We start from the raw sequence: 19320 nt of genomic DNA, 5'->3' as shown, positions 1-19320 counted from the left end.
CAGTGAATGTATGGTATATACACCTCCGATTCCAACGCATGGAATATATGTATATAACCCGGTATGATCACTGTCAACACCACAATAAACAAAGAAACTACTCGCTGCCACTACCAATTGTTTATACAGGCCGATTGCACACCTGTTACAGTTAGGGTATGGCTTCATGGGTGTGATTTACAGAGCAAGAGGAACAGAGCTATTACATTTTATATTTAATTCAGAAAGGTAGGCAGTGTTTTTAAAAAATATACAAGATGATACAAAATGGGAACAAAACAATATAAGATACAAAATTACTTAAAATAAAAAGAAATAATGAAAGAAACTTACTAACCCTGATGTCACGGATATGGCTCAGAGCTTAGCTGAGGGAGGCACTCCGATTGTAAAACAGCCAGAACCTACAGTGAACTGTGCCTTCCAGGAACTGACAGTTGACTCAGACACAAATACAGCTTTTTATTAGCTCTAAGTTACACCCCCACACACCTCCCCTTGATAACCTCATGCGGGGCGTTTTGTGGGATGTTCTCAGCCCTTCAGAATTTTATGAGATCCCCAACTTACAAGATATCTTTGCCTCTGAAGATCCCAGGGGTTAGATATTGCCTTTATATTTTTTATCATGATTTTACTATTATACAGAGGTCAAATATGACAGGTATAGCATCATCTATCGGTTCGTTATTCAGTTGGAGGGTTTCTAGTGGCCCTACAGTGACGTGAGTGAATGCGTCACATCCGTCTGTTATCCAAGATGTCAAAAATCTATATCTCATAAATATCTTATCGATACATAACCCAATATTCCTTTCTGGACCCCGAAGACGGCTATCTAGCTATAATTGTTCAGTTTTCTTTCATCAAGAAGGAAGCTCATCCTGGGGAACACAATTCTCCTCCTAGGGTAAACAAATTTTAGCTTGGTTGTCATTTTCCCAGAGAAGACCTTTCCTGTTTAATTACCTGTATACTGCAGGGATCCTTTGCTTCAAGAGGTTAAAGCGTTATCGCGCTCCCTATTTCCCTTGTTTTAATTACTGTCTCTCACTTCCTAGCTATATGTAATTTTCCCTTCTTCCCTATAGGTTTAGTGTGAGGTCAGCTTCAAAAAGTTTGAAGTGTAAGATTTCTATGTGAGGGTGAAATCTGGAGATGTCTTATGGATTTTAATTTTTCACAAGTTGCTACAAGGTGCACGCTTACAGAGGCGAGAAACCCGTTATGGCGTGTGACTCTAACTGTGACCGCATTTAAAGTTATTATGCAAGTGTGCACAGTCAGAGCAACGTCAGAAAAGGGCAAATACTATAGGGCAGCACTATACACGAGGCATCCCCATGACCAGTGCCTGGGTGATATATACTGTGGTAAGGTGGCTGCACGCAAGAGCTGTCAATCACCTAGGGTAGTTTTGCAACCTGGAGGACTGGTGATAATTTGCACAGCCCTTCAGATTTAGCAAAAACCCAAATTAGTCACCTAATTGCAGACCTAAAGCAATAATAATAATAATTTTTATTTATATAGCGCCAACATATTCAGCAGCACTTTACAATTAAGCGGGGACATGTACAGACAATAAATTCAATACAAGGTAAGACAGTTTAAACAGTTACATTAGGGGTGAGGTCCCTGCTCGCAAGATTACAATCTAAAGGAAATGTGGGGACACAATAGGTGAAAAGTGCTTGTTATTTCAGGTCTGGCATTTATAATAAATACGGATTTTCATATAAAGCTGTATGATCCGGTCATCAGCCCGTATGTTTGAGTGCAATACTCAATTATCGAGTGCAGTTATCTTGTGCATGGAGGGTGTGGAGACAGATGAAGAGTATGGAACAGATTCTGAATGATATTTAGAAGGAGGTAACAGGGGAAAGTTAATTTACTGAGTAGTTAAGGTGGTAGGTAGGCTTGTTGAAAGAGATGGGTTTTTAAAGCACGCTTGAAGACATGGGGCTAGGCATCAATCAGATCATCTGGGGTATTGCATTCCAGAGAACTGGCGCAGCACGAGAGAAGTCTTGGAGACGGAGATGCGAGGTTCGGATTATAGGGGATGTTAGTCTTACGTCGTTTGTAGAACAGAGGGCACGTGTAGGGCGATAGACAGAGATATAAGGCGGTGCAGAACTGTGGAGAGCTTTGTGGGTGAGAGGAATGAGATTATATTGGACCCTGTAGCGGATGGGCAACCAGTGTAATGACTGGCACAAGATGGAGGCATCGGTGAAGCGGCTGGACAGAAATATGACCCTGGCTGCCGCATTCAGGAAGGATTGGAGAGAAGTGAGTTTGCTTAGAGGGAGACCGGTCAGAAGAGAGTTGCAGTAGTCCAGACGAGAGTGAATAAGAGCGAAAGTCAGAGTTTTAGCAGTTTCAAAGGTGAGAAAAGGTCGGATTCTGTAGATGTTTTAAATATGCAGGTGACAAGAGCGAGTTGAGTGATCGGATATGGGGAGTAAAGGAAAGGTTAGTGTCGAATATGACCCCAAGGCAGCGGGCGTGCTGCTTGGGAGTTATGGTTGAACCCTCCAAGGTAATTTCGATGTTAGGTAGAGTTGGGTTAGTAGAGGGGAGAAACACAAGAAGTTGTTTTAGAGAGATTCAGTTTAAGATAGAGGGAGGACATGATGTTAGAGACAGCAGACAGACAATCCTTGGTATTTTGTATTAGGGTAGGGGTGATGTCAGCATAGAGATGATACTGGAACCCAAATCTGCTGATTGTTTGTCCAATAGGGGCAGTGTATAGAGCGAAGAAGAGGGGGCCTAGGACTGAGCCCTGCGGAACTCCGATAGTAGGAGAGGAAGAGGAGCCGGAAAAAGATACAGTGAAGGAGCGGTCAGAGAGGTAGGAGGAGAACCAGGAGAGAACGGTTTCCTTAAAGCCTATAGAGTGGAGCATAGTGAGGAGGAGCTGGTGATCCACAGTGTCAAATGCGGCGGAGCGATCCAGGAGAATCAGCAGGGAGCAGTGACCTTTGGATTTAGCTGTTAGTAGATCATTAGAGACTTTAGTGTGGGCAGTTTCAGTGGAGTATAAGGAGCGGAAACCAGATTATAGAGGGTCGAGGAGAGAGTTATCTGAGAGATAGCAGATTAGACAGGAGTGGACCAAGCGTTCCAGGAGTTTAGAGATGAAAGGAAGGTTAGAGACAGTTCTGTAGTTAGCAGTGTAGTTCTGGTCCAGGGATGGCTTTTTAAGTAAAGGGGTTATGATGGTATGTTTAAGTGAGGAGGGAAAGATACCTGAAGAAAGAGAGAGGTTAAATATTTTAGTCAGGTGAGTGGTGACCACCGGTGAGAGAGACTGCAGGAGATGTGAAGGAATGGGGTCACTGTTGCAGGTTGTAGGTCGAGAATAAATGAGGAGCTGGGTAACTTCTTCTGTAACAGGCTCAAAGATGGCTAGTGAGCTTGAAGTGCGGCAGGGAAAGGGATCCAGGCACTGAGGAGATTGGGCTGAGATGTCCTGATGGATGTGGTTGACTTTTTCTAGGAAATAAGTGGCCAGATCCTCACCGCTGAGGTTGGTGACGGGGCCTGTGCTTTAGGTTTCAGGAGGGAGTTTAAGGTTTCAAAAAGTCGTTTTGGATTGTTGGATAGTGAAGTGATGAGGGTGGTGAAATAGGATTGTTTGGCCAGATGAAGGGCAGAGTTATAGGTTTTGAGCATAAACTTATAGAGGATGCAATCCTCTGCTAAAAGAGATTTTCTCCACTGACGCTCAGCACACCTTGAGCAACGCTGAAGAAAGAGTGTTTGCATTGTGTGCCAGGGCTGCCGTTGTCTGTGTCGGGTCTTTCTGTTTGTAGAAGGTGCTGCTTCATCAAGGGCGCGCTTCAGTGTATTATAGTAGTGTGACAATGCTAAGTCTGGACAGGAGAGGGAGGAGATGGGGGCTAAAGATGTGTGGAGATTGTCCATAAGCTGCTGGGTATTAATGGTATGTGTATTCCTATAAGTGTGGGGGTGTCACGGGTGAGGAGACAATTCTTGACAGAGAAGGAAAGAAGGTTGTGGTCCGAGAGCAGGAGAGGGGAGTTAGTAAAGTCATGCAGCGAGCAGAGACGGGAGAAAACCAGGTCCAGAGTATTCCTGTCTTCATGCGTAGGAGAATTAGTAAATTGTGAGAGGCCGAATGAGGAGGTTAGGGAAAGTAGATGAGAGGCAGATTGGGAGAGGGGATCATCGATGGGGATATTAAAGTCTCCCATGATGATGGTGGGGATGTCACAGGATAGAAAGTGAAGAAGCCAGGTGGCAAAGTGATCCAGGAACTGGCGGGAGGAGCCTGGAGGGCGATACACAACCGCCACTCACAGGGAGAAGGGTTTAAAGAGTCTGATGGTGTGCACTTCAAAGGAAGGAAACATAAGTGAGGGAACCGGGGGGGGGGGGGGGGGGTGACCTGGAAAGCACATTGTGGTGAAAGGAGCAAACCAACACCTCCACCCTGCCTGTTCCCAGGTCTGGCGGTATGTGAAAATTTCAGCCCACCAAATGAGAGAGCAGCAGAGGCAGTGGTGTCTGACTGCTGGATCCAGGTTTCTGTAATAGCCAGAAGGTTAAGGGAATTAGAGAGGAAAAAATCGTGACTGTAAGTTAGTTTGTTACACACAGACCGTGCGTTCCAGAGAGCACAATGGAAAGCAATAGGAGAGGGCATGCACTGAATGTTAATAAGATTAGCAGAGTTTCTATATGCAGCTGGAGGAGAGAGGTGTATGCTAGTGGAGGGAGGCCCAGGGTTGGGGGAGATGTCGCCAGCGACTAGAAGGAGAAAAAGGAGAAAGAGCAGGTGGTGCAATGATTTGTATGAACGTTTTGAGTGCTGTATGGAGGAAGTGGATGGTTTGGAGTGGGTGAGAAATGTCAGTAGAGCCTCAGTTATACATGGGAGAGGGGAGAAGGGAGGGGTGGATATGGAAAGAGTGCACAGAATGTGTTAAAGGGTAGACGAGATGTGAGAAAGCAGAAGTTAAAACAAGAAGCAGATTGCTATGACCAATGCATAACGCAATAGAACTGACCAAGAAGCAGTATGTTTGTATTAATATCTTATACATACACCTTACCTGTCTCCTGCCCTGTCTAACTGCCGTTGTATAACTGCTTATTAAACGCAGTTTAAGCTATTGCATTTAAAGTCTGTTGCACGCGTGACCCAGCACGCGTGCTATCCTGAGCCAGAGCTGAATGTATATAAAGCATTGACTTTAACCACCCATATGGTCTGTATATGACCCTGCCTCAGTGGTCATGGGATGAGATCAGGAAGTACAGACTGATGGGGACCTTGGCCTCACTGTAATGGCTGACCAGTTTTAGGGAATGTTTCTAGAGGTCTCCTTTAATGAAGTCAAACGGTGAAACCCAATAATAAATCTGTCCAGTCCTGCTGAGAGCTTAAGGCTACGTGAATGCAGAGTTTGTTTTAGAAGATTTTGGAGCAGAAACCAAGCAGAAATTCTTCAAATCCTCATCCAAATCTCAAAACTCCTCAAAAACATTGAGTTTCTGCTCAGTTTCTGGTCTGAAAGCTAAGCAAAAAGACTCCCTGTGCACATAGCCTAGCTGTGTTTTTCAAAGGGCAGGGCTAAAGTGAGATAATGGGTGTTATACAATGTAAAATGTAAGAGATTTGCACTACCCTTCATATTCCACTAGTTGGCAGCAGCGCTCTGCACATTCTGCGGTTCCTCACAAGGGGAAAGTAGCACCAGAAATGGAGCAGAAAAGGCGATAAAATGTGCACAATGTGACATTACAGTGGAGCTTCAGACCAGAGTTACTAATATTATGGAATTGTATTATGAGCAATTCTCCAAGGCCCAAATTTAGGATATTTAATCCCTCCTCACAAGAAGCAACACACTTGCTGTTTTAATGATTCTGTCCGTGCAGAAACATAACTAATATCAGATCAGGATATACGGAGTTCCTGCATGGAATGTGTTTACACAGCAGTTAATCTGGATAAGCAAAGCTGCAGTGTAAAGCATAGATGGGGCAGAGCAGCAGCCTCAGCAACTCATTGGACAGGAGGTGTATTTCAGACGACTTCAGGATCCAATAGTCAGTACAGCTGAGCTGGAGTCATTGATCATGGCTGTGCCCTAATGCACGGAGATAAAAATATTCAATGATGCTGCACAGAATAAACAGCACAACTAGACACATGGGTAGATTGTCTTGTGGGGACAAGACGCGTGACTCCCCCTCATTACATCCACTTTATAAAGAAAAGTATTTGGACAAATCCCTAATTATTGAATTCGGCTTTTTCATTCAGTCCCATTTCCCCTGGTGTATAACATTCTTTCCCCCCCTGGTGTATAATATTCGGCCCCCTCGCCCTGCCCCCCTGGTTTATAATATCTGGCCCCTCCCCCACCCCCCAAGTGTATAACATGCGGCGCCTTGCTCCCCCCGGCATAGATAATCCGCTCCCTCCTGGTGTATAATATTCGGCCCCCTCGCCCCCCCAGTGTATAACATCCGGCCCCTCACCCCCCCCTTCCCTGGTGTATAATATCTGGCCCCTCCCCTCTCCGGTGTATAACATGCGGCTCCTTGCTTTCCCCAGCGTATAACATCAGACCCCTTGCCCCCAGTGTATAACTTCCAACCCCTCACCATGTATCTGCCTTTACTAACATGGGACAGAAAGGCTGGCGGTGCAGAGCTCCCTGATACCAGCGCGGTCCTGTAATAGGAGTCACCGGTGTTCATTATATTTCTCCCCTCCTACATGTTCTCCCATCACCTGTGAATGATATTACTGAGAAGTGAAAGGACCCGCAGCAACTCAGTCACTAAGTGGAGACCCCGTAACTAGTAATGAGCGAGCATGCTCGGTCCTATCCAGGTATCTTCAGCGTGCTCTGCTAATTTGTGGCGGTGGAGAGACGCAACACATGCAAGGATTATCTGTTTGTTAGGCAATCCCCAAATGTGATGTATATGTCTACTGCCGCAAAACATGTAACCGCAGGAACTCAAACATATTATCCAAGTATGCCCAAGATAGTCGGATAACACCTTATCACTACACGTAACGTTACAGAGCGGGGTCACTCTGAAAACAGAAAAGACACCAGAGCTCTGCTGACTCCATAACTGCAGAGTCCAGACCTCCTCTGGTAGTAACATCAGTACAAACACTGCGCCCCCGGGAGCAGCCGCATGCAGCCTTACATCAAGCACAATGCCAAACATCGGATGGAGTGGTGTAAAGCCGCCACCACTGCACTCTGGAGGAGTAGTGGAAACATGTTCTGTGCAGTGATGGATCATACTTTCCGGGGTTGGCCTTGGCCTTAGTTCCAATGAAAGGAAATCTTCATGTTTCAGCATACTTGTCATTTTGGTCAATTGTAGCGTCCAACTTTGTGGGAACAGTTTGGGGAAGGGCTTTTTCTGTTCCCCGACTGTGCCCAGTGCACAAAGCAAGGTCCGTAAAGACACTGCTGAGGAACTCTGGTGTGAAAGAACATGACCGGCAGTAGTCCTGACCTCACCCCATCCAACACCTTGGGATGAACTAGAGCAGAGATTGTGAGCCCGGCCTCCCTCCAACATCGGGGCGCACACATGAGGCGGCGGCTACAGGCTGCGGCTCATGTGTGCGCTCCTGATGACTGCTGCTCCACCCTTCCAAAATGTGCCCCTATGGCATGCGCTGTGGCTACATAGACCAGACAGTGAGGTCTGAAGCTCAAGAGCGACTCCCTGTGACTCAAGGATAGGCCATTTTCATAGCTCCGCTACAAATCAACGGAGAGCTGCGCAGCATGGCCGTCTCCTGCCAGCTGTACGGGTCAAGACCCTCTTCATGGAAGAAGGGCTGAAATAGTTGGGGCCCAATTCATTATTGCATTTGTGGGTGATTTTAGCGTGTTTTTGATCTCTTATCAATTTGTGCCTTTTTTTTTAAATGTTTGCCATTGTGGCCATGGTTTTCATTCTCCAGCCGATTCATCAATTGCAACTTTTTAAAATCTCGTGAAATTTGTGCGCAAATATCGTCCCGGTCAACCATCTGGAGTGATTTTATATACGTCTGAAATATCTTGTACAAATTTTGCAAACATTTTAGCGGATGATGGAAATAGAATCTTTACTATAAAATCTGTGTCAAAGTAAAAAATATATATATACTTTTTTGATTTTGCTAAAAATGCATGAAACACATACGCCATTTTGAAGAATTTGAAGCAAAAAAGAAGAAAAAAAAACAAAAAAAATAATTGTGGGCGGTACTCGGGTGTGCAATTTAGATTGTGGATGACCGTACTCAATCCAATTTTCACAGACGGTCAGTATGGAAAAGGTGGAGATTTTTTTTGTTGTTGTTTCGCCACGTACAAGAAAAAGATGACACTGATCAAAATAACCGGTCCATTTTTCTCATAGTTGGAAAAATTGGAGGTGTGAATGAGACCTAATGCACAAGACCACATTACCACTCGGAGACAGAATATGGGGGCACAGCGAGAATCGACAGGTCAGGACGCCATTGTGTGAATGAGACCCCGCTATTCTACTTTGCGATTTCCCTGCAATCCATAGACTTCTCCAGGTCCGGATCCGCTCACACTAATCCACGGACTACACCAAGACCCCCCCACATCCACCGAAATAAAAACACCAGACAGAAAAGTTTTCCACAATCTGTTAGTAATGTCTAATTTTTTTTTCTGTTATAAATATATTTACATTTAGAACATGAAATTAAAAATCTTCCTCATTACGCAGAAAAAGTCAAGATTTTAAGGCTTCATATTAAGGAGAAAAATAAGAAACAAGAGGAAAAAAAAAGAAGAAAGAAATAAGCACCTTAAACATGACCATCAATCTTCACCACCATCTATACCACACACACGGGAGTTCACGTCGCTGGCCACGCTTGGCCGCAAGATGGAGCAGGTTTTTTAGGAAAGCAATTCAAAGGAGATACTATGTGCTGACTGATACGTTTGACAGTCGGCCTTCTGTGGGACGAGGCCACAAGCAACAGTGAAATGGTTAAAACAGCTGACATACAGCCAAAACCAATCGTCTCAGCATTCTACATATCCACCATGTTACCGGACACGCAAGAGGCAGGAGAGGGTCAGTAGCCCTCTCGTATGGTCACCCCTGGAAGTCGTGTAGAACATGATTGGGCACATGAGAAAAGCGTCGGCCATAACGTAATAACATGTACGACTCTTTTCTACGTGTCCCAGTGCTAGTAATGAGGAGGGTCTAGTGCATATCGGAAAGTGGCTAAACTCCCAACAGTCAGGACAGGTCTGAGGATCATCTGCAACGTCATATAGAAGGTGTATAGTCAGGAGGATGAGGGCAGAGTCCTGGTCTAGCAGGAGAGTTGCATAGTGCAATGGCTGGGACAGCCCAAACTAAACTGATGCTTGGCCGAATTTCAGCTTTCTAAGTGCTTGATTACTATGTAAGGGGGCTGCGTCCATATTTACAATATTGCGCTGATTTCTACTATATTAGGGGGTCAGAGTCACTCACGAATGTGGATAAGAACTTTTAGCATTTAATATGTTAATAAAATATCATAATCTCGTTTAATATGTTAATAAAATCTGGGCCGACTCTGGGGGGTTTAAAGGATCTCTCCCATCTCTGGAAACACAGGACAGCAGAGCAAAGAGGAAGCAATTTGGCACTTGGGACCACGCAATCCCCAAGATCACTCGCTACAGATCAAACATTGGAACCCATAAGTCACATGTGGAATAGGATTTCTAAAGCGTCTTCATAAACTCTGTTTTTCTTTACGTTCTATAGATGTATCTCTCAGCCTAGAATATGAATGGGAGTCTGGAGGAGGAGGAAAGCCTGGGGTGGTTTCTCCTCTCCGGTGGGTGCACATTATACAAGGGCATTAGCTCAGCTTCATGTGCACAAGGCCGGAATATAGCGCTTTACATTAATATTTAGGCTTCGAGGTACGTTCCCATGTGCCATATACTCTGCAGAATTTCCACAGATATTTGCCGCCCATATCACGTTTTGTATTGCAACAGTGTCATCCGCAGCAGAAATGCTGTAACTATTCAATCTACAACGCTAATTAACTTAAAGTGCATATTTTTTTTTTGCAGCATAAATTAATTTTTTTGTTCTTTTAAATCCCATAACGTTGCTACTGTAATTGTCCACATGCAAACCCGCAGTCGTAAATCCAAATCCATTGTATTTTGGCACCTTGGGAACGTACCCTTACTCATTCACATGGAATGAAGATTATGCACTACATAAGTACAAGGGTATGTTCATGTGCTGGATTAGAGCTTGTTCACACGTTACGTTTTTTTAGGAGGACGAAAACGCAATTTTACAGTACCAGTGAAGTGAATAGGACTTCTGAAATCTCCTACACACTGATTATTTTTTCCTTGGAGGTCTGAACTATCAAAGCTTTTTTTTTTTATCAAATCTGTAGCACATTAAATTCTTTCAGTTTTTCACCCATTCAAATGAATGGAACAAAAAAATTCAAAGAAAAACGCCTCAAAAATACACACAATTTACGCATATTTTTGTGATCAAACGTATTTCTGTAAGGGAAATAAGAGGCTGTATTTCTAGGTTCCTTAAGCCGATTTATAGGAGGAATAGCCTCCATTATTATCCGAAGCTTTCCATTTCCATACTTAAAAAAGCACTCCGCCCATCAAAGTTTATATTCTCTTAATATATTGCAGTCATCATATTATATAGCACAGTGTACTTACAATTGCTCATTTTGCCTTTCCACCCAGTTAATTCTTCTCTTTTCTCTGCTCTATGTAGTAACAGGAAGTCTCCAGTCCCTGTATGTATCATCCCTCGCCAACTCCTGACCCAGCTGCTCCCCCCTCTCTCCTGCCATAGACTTTTGCAGTGACTCATAACTCATGCAGGGGAAATTGACCTCCTGTTTCTACATAGAGCTTAGAAGGATTCAGCTAGTCGGTTTTTAATCACATGAGGTCATAGACCTAATGGAAAAGAGAAGAATTAGCTGGCTAGAATGGCAAAAATGAGCAATTGTAAGTACACAGTGCTATATAATATGATGACTGCAATATAATAAAGAGGATAAAAACTTTGATGGGAGTGCTTCTTTAACAAAATGACAGGACTCATTTTCGTGGCAGAAAAAAAAAAAGTCTGCTGCAGAAATGGGTGTCACGTCTCTAGTTTAGGACAGAAAAGCAGAAGATTAGCCGGACTGATCGACATAGGAGCTGAATCAGCAGGAGGATTTAATGCTTGTGAATGGGGCTTCAGAATCCCTATTTACATGCATATTTCAGAAGGAACATACTCCTAAGGAAGAATTATTTCAAGGAGACCACCTTGCGGTAATCTGGACCTGTACAGGCTCCAGCACACCGGTCTGGTGGAGAGCTGAAGCCAGACCCTCTATAGCAACCAATCCCCCCCAGGCTGTATAATGCTACATTTCCCTACCTGCTCTGCACATTGCGGGGGTCTCAACTATAAGAATACCATTAAATCGGCCCACAGACAGGAGAGGTTTGCATTCTCCTAAAACCAGCAATGATTGCCTATAGGCTTACTGGGGGGTTTGTGGGTGACCGTGCCCCATCCTATAGATCAGCTGCAGCCCCTGTACTCGCTTCTCCTCTGCTGCCTCCCTGCCCTCTTACAAGTACAGGAACACTGCCACTTATCAGCTGCAACTTTTATTGGTTTGTTTTTTTGCCTGGTTTTAGTAATTGAAAAAAACAACAAAAAGTACTGTCCCTATTCTGCGGAAGCCTCGCTCCCTCGTCACGAGCAGTCAGGAGGTAAGATTAGGATTTCTTTCCGATTAGCGTCAGTGATGAGCAGAACAGCGCGGTGTGATGGACATGCCGGACAATCTGGAGGCTGCAGTGTTTCTTTGTCAGTATCATGCACATATAGCCCTTCTCCACACATGAAAAAAAAATATATACTCATTAACGGCACAGCAAAAAATAATAATAAAAAAAAAAATAATAATCTACTTTTATATTTGTCTCAGGCTTCCCCTGCGACAGCGGATTTCATGTTGATACAACAAATGTTATCGACTTCACTGATGCATCGCCATAGTGCAAGAGAGAGTACAATCTTCCTCTTTTCTGGCTCAAGTGGAGGCCACATGATGCTCAGCAAGGTGAAAGGTCATCTAGGACATCAGCAAAAGAGAAAAAAAGAAAAGCAGAAAAAACCCCAGAGCGTCCTGTCAGCTGCTCAAGAGGGGGAGGTGGGAGCGCCGCCCGGAGAGCGAGTCCTTGGATTAGAGTCTTATGGAGTTTAGCACAATCTCTTCTTGTGCTTATTAGTCCGTTAATTCCACTTGAGTCTTTTTATATATTTGGCTAATGGCTTTTAGTTTTCACTTTTATAGGTTGGCAACTGTTAAGAGGAATGGGCTGAGCTGGCTGGAGATTACTTCACTTTCTGAGCCCACTTTAAGTCGTCTGATCGAGGCTTCTCGCCCGTTAGGCCCTGGATGAGGTCCTCTAGGCGTTTCCAGAATCCGATCTTCTCTAGCGGGTAGTTCAGCCAACCTTAGAGAGACGAACGCACAGACATTGAGCACTGAAAAGGGCGGAACATTCATAGCTTTGCATATTATTGTCATCTATGTACAGTTTATTCAGAAAACCAGGGTGCAGTGCCGGATCTGACCCGATAGCCAATGCCAGTGGCAAGGTACGATCACCCCTGAATCTGTCCCCTATGGAGTGTAAGAGCGGTCAGTATTAAATACCATACTTTTCCAATTTATGAAAACCCCTCTCCGCCCACTACAATTTGCTTTATAGAACAAACTGTGCCTTACACACTCACCCCGGGTCCATCACTGTGCTTATACTGCTGCTCCAAATGCCTGTTAATGTCTGAAGCGAATAACTGAGATGCTAATCTGACTGATTGGCTGCAGCGCTGTAGACAATAACACCAGGAGCAGCGATGCAGACTGAGCTATACTTACCCTCACCGGGTGCGTCGCTGAGTCTACACCACTACTGTAGTTATTGTCTGCAGTGCCGACGTCAAGCTGACAGCACTGCAGCAAATAACTGATCTCAATGATCGTTTGCAGCAATAGATGAGACCACTCTGTTGTCTGCTCACTTGGTGCAGCCCTCCACAAGGTTGTAACAGTACAAAGAAATCCAGGAACCAGGGCACCAGACGTCCTCCTTTTGGCAACTTTATTAGAATACAGAAATCACAATGTTTCAGCTATGCAAGGTCTTTTTCAAGCCGTATGCATACCTCTCTTTTTAGGACTTGAAAAAGGCCCTGTGTGGCTGAAATGTGATATTTCTGTACTCATGATGTTACCAAAAGGAGGACGTCTGGTGCCCTAGACCTCTCCGTTTGCAGCTCTGACATCTCGTAACGGCACCGAGAGCAGCAAGAGAGACTCTGCGCTTTACACACACTGCCCAGTTATTTTTTTTAACTATCAGCAGCCGGGAAAAAGGGAGTTTTCCGAAACTGAACAAAAACCCTTTAATATAGGGTACTGGTGCCCTGCCCCCTTTCTGCTCGCTTCCAGGTGAAAAGATGGTGTGAGGGGTCCTTATTCCTTACCTGTCGTGATGCAAAAATAAGTCTCGTGTGGAGACACATGGTGGATACGGTGGTGCTTGCGTGGTAAGATGATGTGCCAGTCTTGGAGGAAGACTACCCAAAAAGGAAGACCAAAGTACGTGTGAGACCACTTGTGAATCTGGTTGGTGAGGGTCACAAACATCGCCAGAGCAAAGATGAAACATTCGGTGGCGTACGTCCTGTAGAGGAGATCTGTGAAAGTAAGAGAGGAGTCACACGATGCCCAAGCCTGAACATGAGATCATGGTGCTGGTGGTGGAGTCTCCTTAGATGCAGTGACAATTTGGGAGCTCTGGAATTAACCCCTAATAGGCTGCACTGCTGACCAGTGACATGTGAGACATTGCAGCCTCAAGAACTCGCTAACAGAAATGTAGAATTGTGCATGCAGCTCTGGAGGAGAAGGAAAAATCATGCAAAATTACACCAGTGAAGGAATAACACAGTACATGCCTCGCTGGTGAACTTAACATAGGAGGCTACAGAGGAACTAAAAAGTCTTGCTGTGTGAGGAATATTCACATCTGCTCCTGAAATGAGAATCTGTGTGCCATCGGTACCTGGAGAAAGGAAGAGGAATTTGTAGGCCATGCAGCCCAGTGGAATGATGGTCAGCATACAGTTATCGCCATTGGTTTCTATAAAATCGTGCCTGGTGATAGCTGTGGGGTCGATATGATGCTCCCGAAACGGTCGGATAAAGGCCTGAAATGAGAGAAATAAAAATTATGACATTGGAGAACAGCGCGAAGCTGCATGGATTGCAGAGTAAAGCATCAACTATAGTGAATAAAATCATGAACGACCCACGGACCTCCCAAGAAGCGTAGACATTACCAGTCACTCATCTCATTGAAAAATACTAGTAAGTACACCCCCTGCTGAAAATGGCTTGTATTTCCTGCTCCCACAGTCATCAGCCGTTTTTCTGGGCAGGAAAGGGGAAACCGGGAGCAACGGAAAAGAGATCTCCACTGGCCAGACAACCTGGGGTCAGAAGGAAGTCACACGTTCTGGACCAACAGAACACGTGCTTTATAAGCACCACTCACTTTTCCAACGATCGGCAGCTCCACGGAGCCCCAGGTGTCTGCTCCCCAATGCACCAGCCCGGAGGCAAAATCAGCTGTAATGATCCCTGCAACTAAAGAGAGAAACGAAGTAAGGGACAGAACTGAGCATAAAACAAAGGGTTAACTATCGGAAAGACGATCAATAAATCATGAGAATACCAGCACTATTTTTTTTAGTTCTATTCGAAGAAGATTAATGTCTGAACAAGGAGTCTGGGAAAACGGTGTGACAACCCTTTTGGGAGGTTAGCGGCAGCCATACTACTGGTTGGTACCAGAAGGATGAGCCGCTGTCATATCTCCTGCATGTCATTTATGGCTTTATAGTCTCTTCACACCCGGTTATCACCTCTTATCGGACTTCGCTGTTTACACTGCACATTTTATCTCTTGGACAGATATCGATTTCACTATTTACCTATTGAGTTATATACAAGGACCTGGAGCCCTGAACAACCAGAGCAAACAGTGACATCCTCTCTGGGATATCCTCCTCCTCTGTAGAAGGCCTGCAGGGGAGTAATAATCAGGGAGTGGATTACAATGCTCCCATCCAGTAATCCGGCCTCATGTCCTGTACTCTAGTCACATCCAGAGCTGCACTCATAATTCTACTGCTCCCGTCAGCAGTTGGCGGTGCATTGTAGGAAGTTAGATTGTAGATAGCAAACATGGGAATGTCGACTTTCACTTGAGACGTCACGGATTACTTTTCCCGCCACTTCTGGGTCACGTAGGGTTTTTTTTTTTTCTTTTTTAAGATATTCTAGATCGTGGGATGCAGCATTAGTGTAATGGTCAGGGACCCCGATAGTCCTCGCTATCATCCTGCATTATTACAATAAATCCGTCGCTGCAGCTGCTCGGCCGAGGTCCGCGCTCATTAATATTACATCTGTACTGTCGGCCTAGTCTAATGCTTCCCCGGAGATAATCTCATGAACACTGCGATCTGTGTCTCATCCCGGCACACCACAGTCCTGGAGACAGAGTAAACACCGTGCTCCCGTACTGTCGGCACCTGACACGCGCTAGTTTCAGGGCGAGGGTTTCGTTGTACCTCTATTTAACATGGAGACCTGTAACCACAAAACAGGAGCCAAATGACCGCTGACAACTGCCCGCTGTATAATGTCTGAGAAGTTATCAGCTTCTTGTGCACTATTATTTTAACCATGTGAACACTGATCTACACTTTGGCAGCAAAGTTCGTCCCTGAAGATAAGCCGCTTCATCTTAAATCGGTCGCATCTTCTCTTCCTCTCATTAGGCGACATGTCCGGTCCCGCACGTTGCACAAGCGCCTAATGTTCATATTAATAGATAAAGAAGTTATATGGCTGTTCCTGCAGAGATACAGCTGATGGGGCGGCGAGGTCCTGTGATGCATCCACAATACTCAGCTCTTATGTATCATCCACGACCGCAAAAAGTTGAATAAATAGAAAAAACAAACAAACCAGGAAATATCGGCCCACCCTGCCTTCTAGAAATGATGCCTACTCATTGCATTCAGAGATCTTCTGCAACCTCCTATGCGCTACCATTCCACCATAGTCAGGCAATCTCTGCTTGCAGTTAAAGGGTTATTCCTACCTTCATAAATGGATACTGTCGGATAGTGCTTGTTAATAAACAAGTTCGCAATTTACTGCTTATTAAAATTGTCAGCCGTTTTTGAGATATTAACACTTTTCTTTACAGCTCATCATCTTGGAGACCGACCACAGATTGTGCGCAGTGCTTACAGGCTCTTTTATATTGAGCTTGTAAGCACAGTTTTGAAGCCGACCAGGATCGCTGGAGCGCGCCGTTGCCTCCTATCTCCAGTGCAGCACTACAGCAGCGGTGGTCAGTCTCCTAGGCTACGAGCTGTAAACAAAAGAGAAGTGTTAATAGCTCAAGAACGGCTGCAAATTTTAATAAGCAGTAAAGTGCAAAAGTGCTCGAGTTTGAAAACACTATCTGACAATATCCATCCACAAAGATGGAAATAGCAGTTTATGCACTTGAGAACAAGTACAGACCTGATCCTTCTCACAGCTGAAAGTTTGTTACAATATTTCCACATATGGATCCCACAGGACATTGGAGCCTCATGATTCGGTCACAGTAGAGTTCACCAACATGATCACATGTGCAGCTCTGGAGGTGACTGGAGTAAAGGACACATTAAGACGCTAGGGGATCAGTAAAGGGTTTACAAAGATGTAGCAGATATTACTGTGTAAGGCTTGAATTGAAGGGGTTAAGCTTGCGAGCACCCTCCCTGCTCCCTCTGAGCGCTCGCATTACGCATCATCGCAGAATTCCTGCCAGATCTTTGGGGAGTTGTGTTAACGTCTGATGCAGATTACGCCCCACCAGGGACTCCTGTCAGCCAATTCATTCATTACTAGTACAGAGGGACACGGTCGAGCCCAGGACTGCACGGAGGGGACTTAACTTTTACCTTAAGACCAGATGCAGGCAGCGGTGGGGGGGGAATACATGCGTGTTGTATGTTACGGTCACCCTGGAGTGTGTCACATACATGTAGAGGGAAGTGACAATGGATATAATGTAGCACATGATGGGTCCGGGGTCACTTTCTGGGGTCGGTTCCTCTTAGGTCACCATCTTATAATGCAGAGTTTGGCAGGGTGGGACATCGCTATGGACGACCATCCCCGGACTAGTGGTCCCGGTCTGCACATTCAGCCACATTCGCATATCTCACTCAGCACATGTGTGAAATGAACTTGGATGCTCAGAAGGCTGCAGCGGCCGCTCCGCATGCTCCATCCAGTGTTAATAATTAATCACGACAACGTGTCACCAGTGAGAGATTACCCCGCGTGTCACTGCCAATACTATATAGCTGGTGTGGAGGGGTCAGGGTCACTTCACCAGTGCTGCGCTCACCCACATTGCATGGTGCAGCCCGTCGTGCATGCCACCTGCATGTTATATGCTTCTCCTATGCCCCAGGCTACAGGGCGAGGAGGTGCTGCGCTCAGGTAATCGCTCCCAGGCGTGGCAACATATTATCTCTTCACCTAGTCGCCGTTACTGTTGTCTCGCTCTTGGTTACTTAGTGACCAGGTGACATTTCTCAGGTATTTTCTGTAACGAGTGTGTGACAATGTGAGGAATGCCCAGCAGCTGTCAGCGCCTGCGATTGGTCAGAATCCGCAGACAGAGAGCTGGGAGACTGTCACCACTCCTGCACATCACATCCCTGCCCCCTCACCTGGAAGAGCCGGTGCCCTCCAAAGCCACAACGCAAAGTAGTATAAGCCAAGAAAACACTCGGGAGGAGGCAGACATTGGAGGAATTCGGGTTTGGCGAATGCTGGTGACGTCTCCTGCCCAGATGTGTACAGTCTGGAGGAGGAGGAGTAATAGCAAGGTCTGAACTCCAGATTTGGGCCCTTAATCCCAAAATAAGTGTAGCTATAGCTGGAGAACTAGAAGCTTCTTATTTTATGGCTGCAGTTTGGGCCAAAATCACAAAAGGACCTTATTGACAACGCAGAGCCCTAAACTCATCCAATTTTCCCCTTCTATCCCCAACAGCACAGCCCTGACCTTATCCCCCCCAAGGTAAAGACAGAGCCATGGCCTCATTCCTTACCCCAATAGCAGTGCCATGGCCTCATGCCTTTCCCTCTTACCTCCCCCCGATAGAAGAGCCATGGCCTCATGCCTTTCCCTCTTACCTCCCATGATAGCAGAACCATGGCCTCATGCCTTTCCCTCTTACCCCCGATAGCAGTACCTATGTCTTGTCCTTCCCAATGGCAAAGCTCAAACTTCATCTCTCTCCCCTCAAATCAGCACTGTGACCTCAATGACAGCTGAGCCCCGGCTCTGTAATGATCAGAAGCTAAATGGACATGTGTCCCTGAGGCCATGTGCAAAACGCTAGAAGAAAGAACGGGAAAACAGGAGGCATCAAATAAAGGGGGTTTAACCCTAACCCTAAAGGTATATATACACCAGTACATATTGTTTGTTCGGATGGTTCCCAAGGATAGGTAGCATTCTTACAACAATCTGGATTGGGGGATGCCTCCCCTTATTACCTATTGAACCACTGAAGTTTTGACCCTTCCCCCAGAGCCTGTTTGGGCAGCAGACAGAGGTGATATTTAGGATGGGGGGGGGTGCAATCTAGGATCTTTCACCATCTTCCTGACACAATCAGCGTCCTCACTTACCGACACTGAGGACGATGCTGGCTGTGTGCTCAATGCTGAAATAACGGACCAAGTTGCAGAAATTGAAGGACATCAAGAGGAAGCAGAGGATGACGGAAACCCATTCTTGTAACCTCTTCCCTGCAGAGAAAAAAGAAAAAGAACGGAGGTTATAGGATGATCAATGACAGGGCTGACCCCTAGAACGTTATGTTGTACTAGTCTGATACGTCGGCCAGTAAACCTGCATATTATAAACATCAGGAGCCGAACTGTCAAAATGACGAGATTCATCCATGATTAACCCTAAAGGACAGGCTCTGACTAATATAAAAGTGTCCAAGATTTCCCTTTATTCATCATCCAAAACATCCCAATCCACTGATGCTCGCTGCCATACGTCAGCTCTATGAGCATATATAATGGAC

General features: G+C 45.4%; 1 protein-coding gene across 2 annotated transcripts in view; it reads right to left on the bottom strand.

Moving 5' to 3' along the window:
* LOC141272222 (ubiquitin-conjugating enzyme E2 variant 1) overlaps positions 1 to 19320 on the bottom strand; it is a 60071-nt gene that overhangs the window by 31853 nt on the left and 8898 nt on the right. Inside the window, exons 2-6 of one of the 2 annotated variants that reach the window (XM_073682697.1) lie at positions 18914 to 19033; positions 14691 to 14782; positions 14199 to 14343; positions 13618 to 13830; positions 8678 to 12581 (exon numbers count right to left, since the gene is read on the bottom strand). In XM_073682697.1, the coding sequence (XP_073538798.1) occupies positions 12460 to 12581; positions 13618 to 13830; positions 14199 to 14343; positions 14691 to 14782; positions 18914 to 19033 (692 nt within the window). In that variant the 3' untranslated portion in view covers positions 8678 to 12459. Of the gene's footprint in view, positions 1 to 8677; positions 12582 to 13617; positions 13831 to 14198; positions 14344 to 14690; positions 14783 to 18913; positions 19034 to 19320 lie in introns of those variants that run through there. The other variant, XM_073682701.1, reaches the window with a different exon arrangement.

This window comes from Phyllobates terribilis, unplaced genomic scaffold (genome assembly GCF_046119375.1).
Source record: "Phyllobates terribilis strain yellow unplaced genomic scaffold, ASM4611937v1 Scaffold_5__5_contigs__length_657084704, whole genome shotgun sequence".
Lineage (NCBI taxonomy): Eukaryota > Metazoa > Chordata > Amphibia > Anura > Dendrobatidae > Phyllobates > Phyllobates terribilis.
This window is presented reverse-complemented; position numbering and strand designations above follow the sequence as displayed.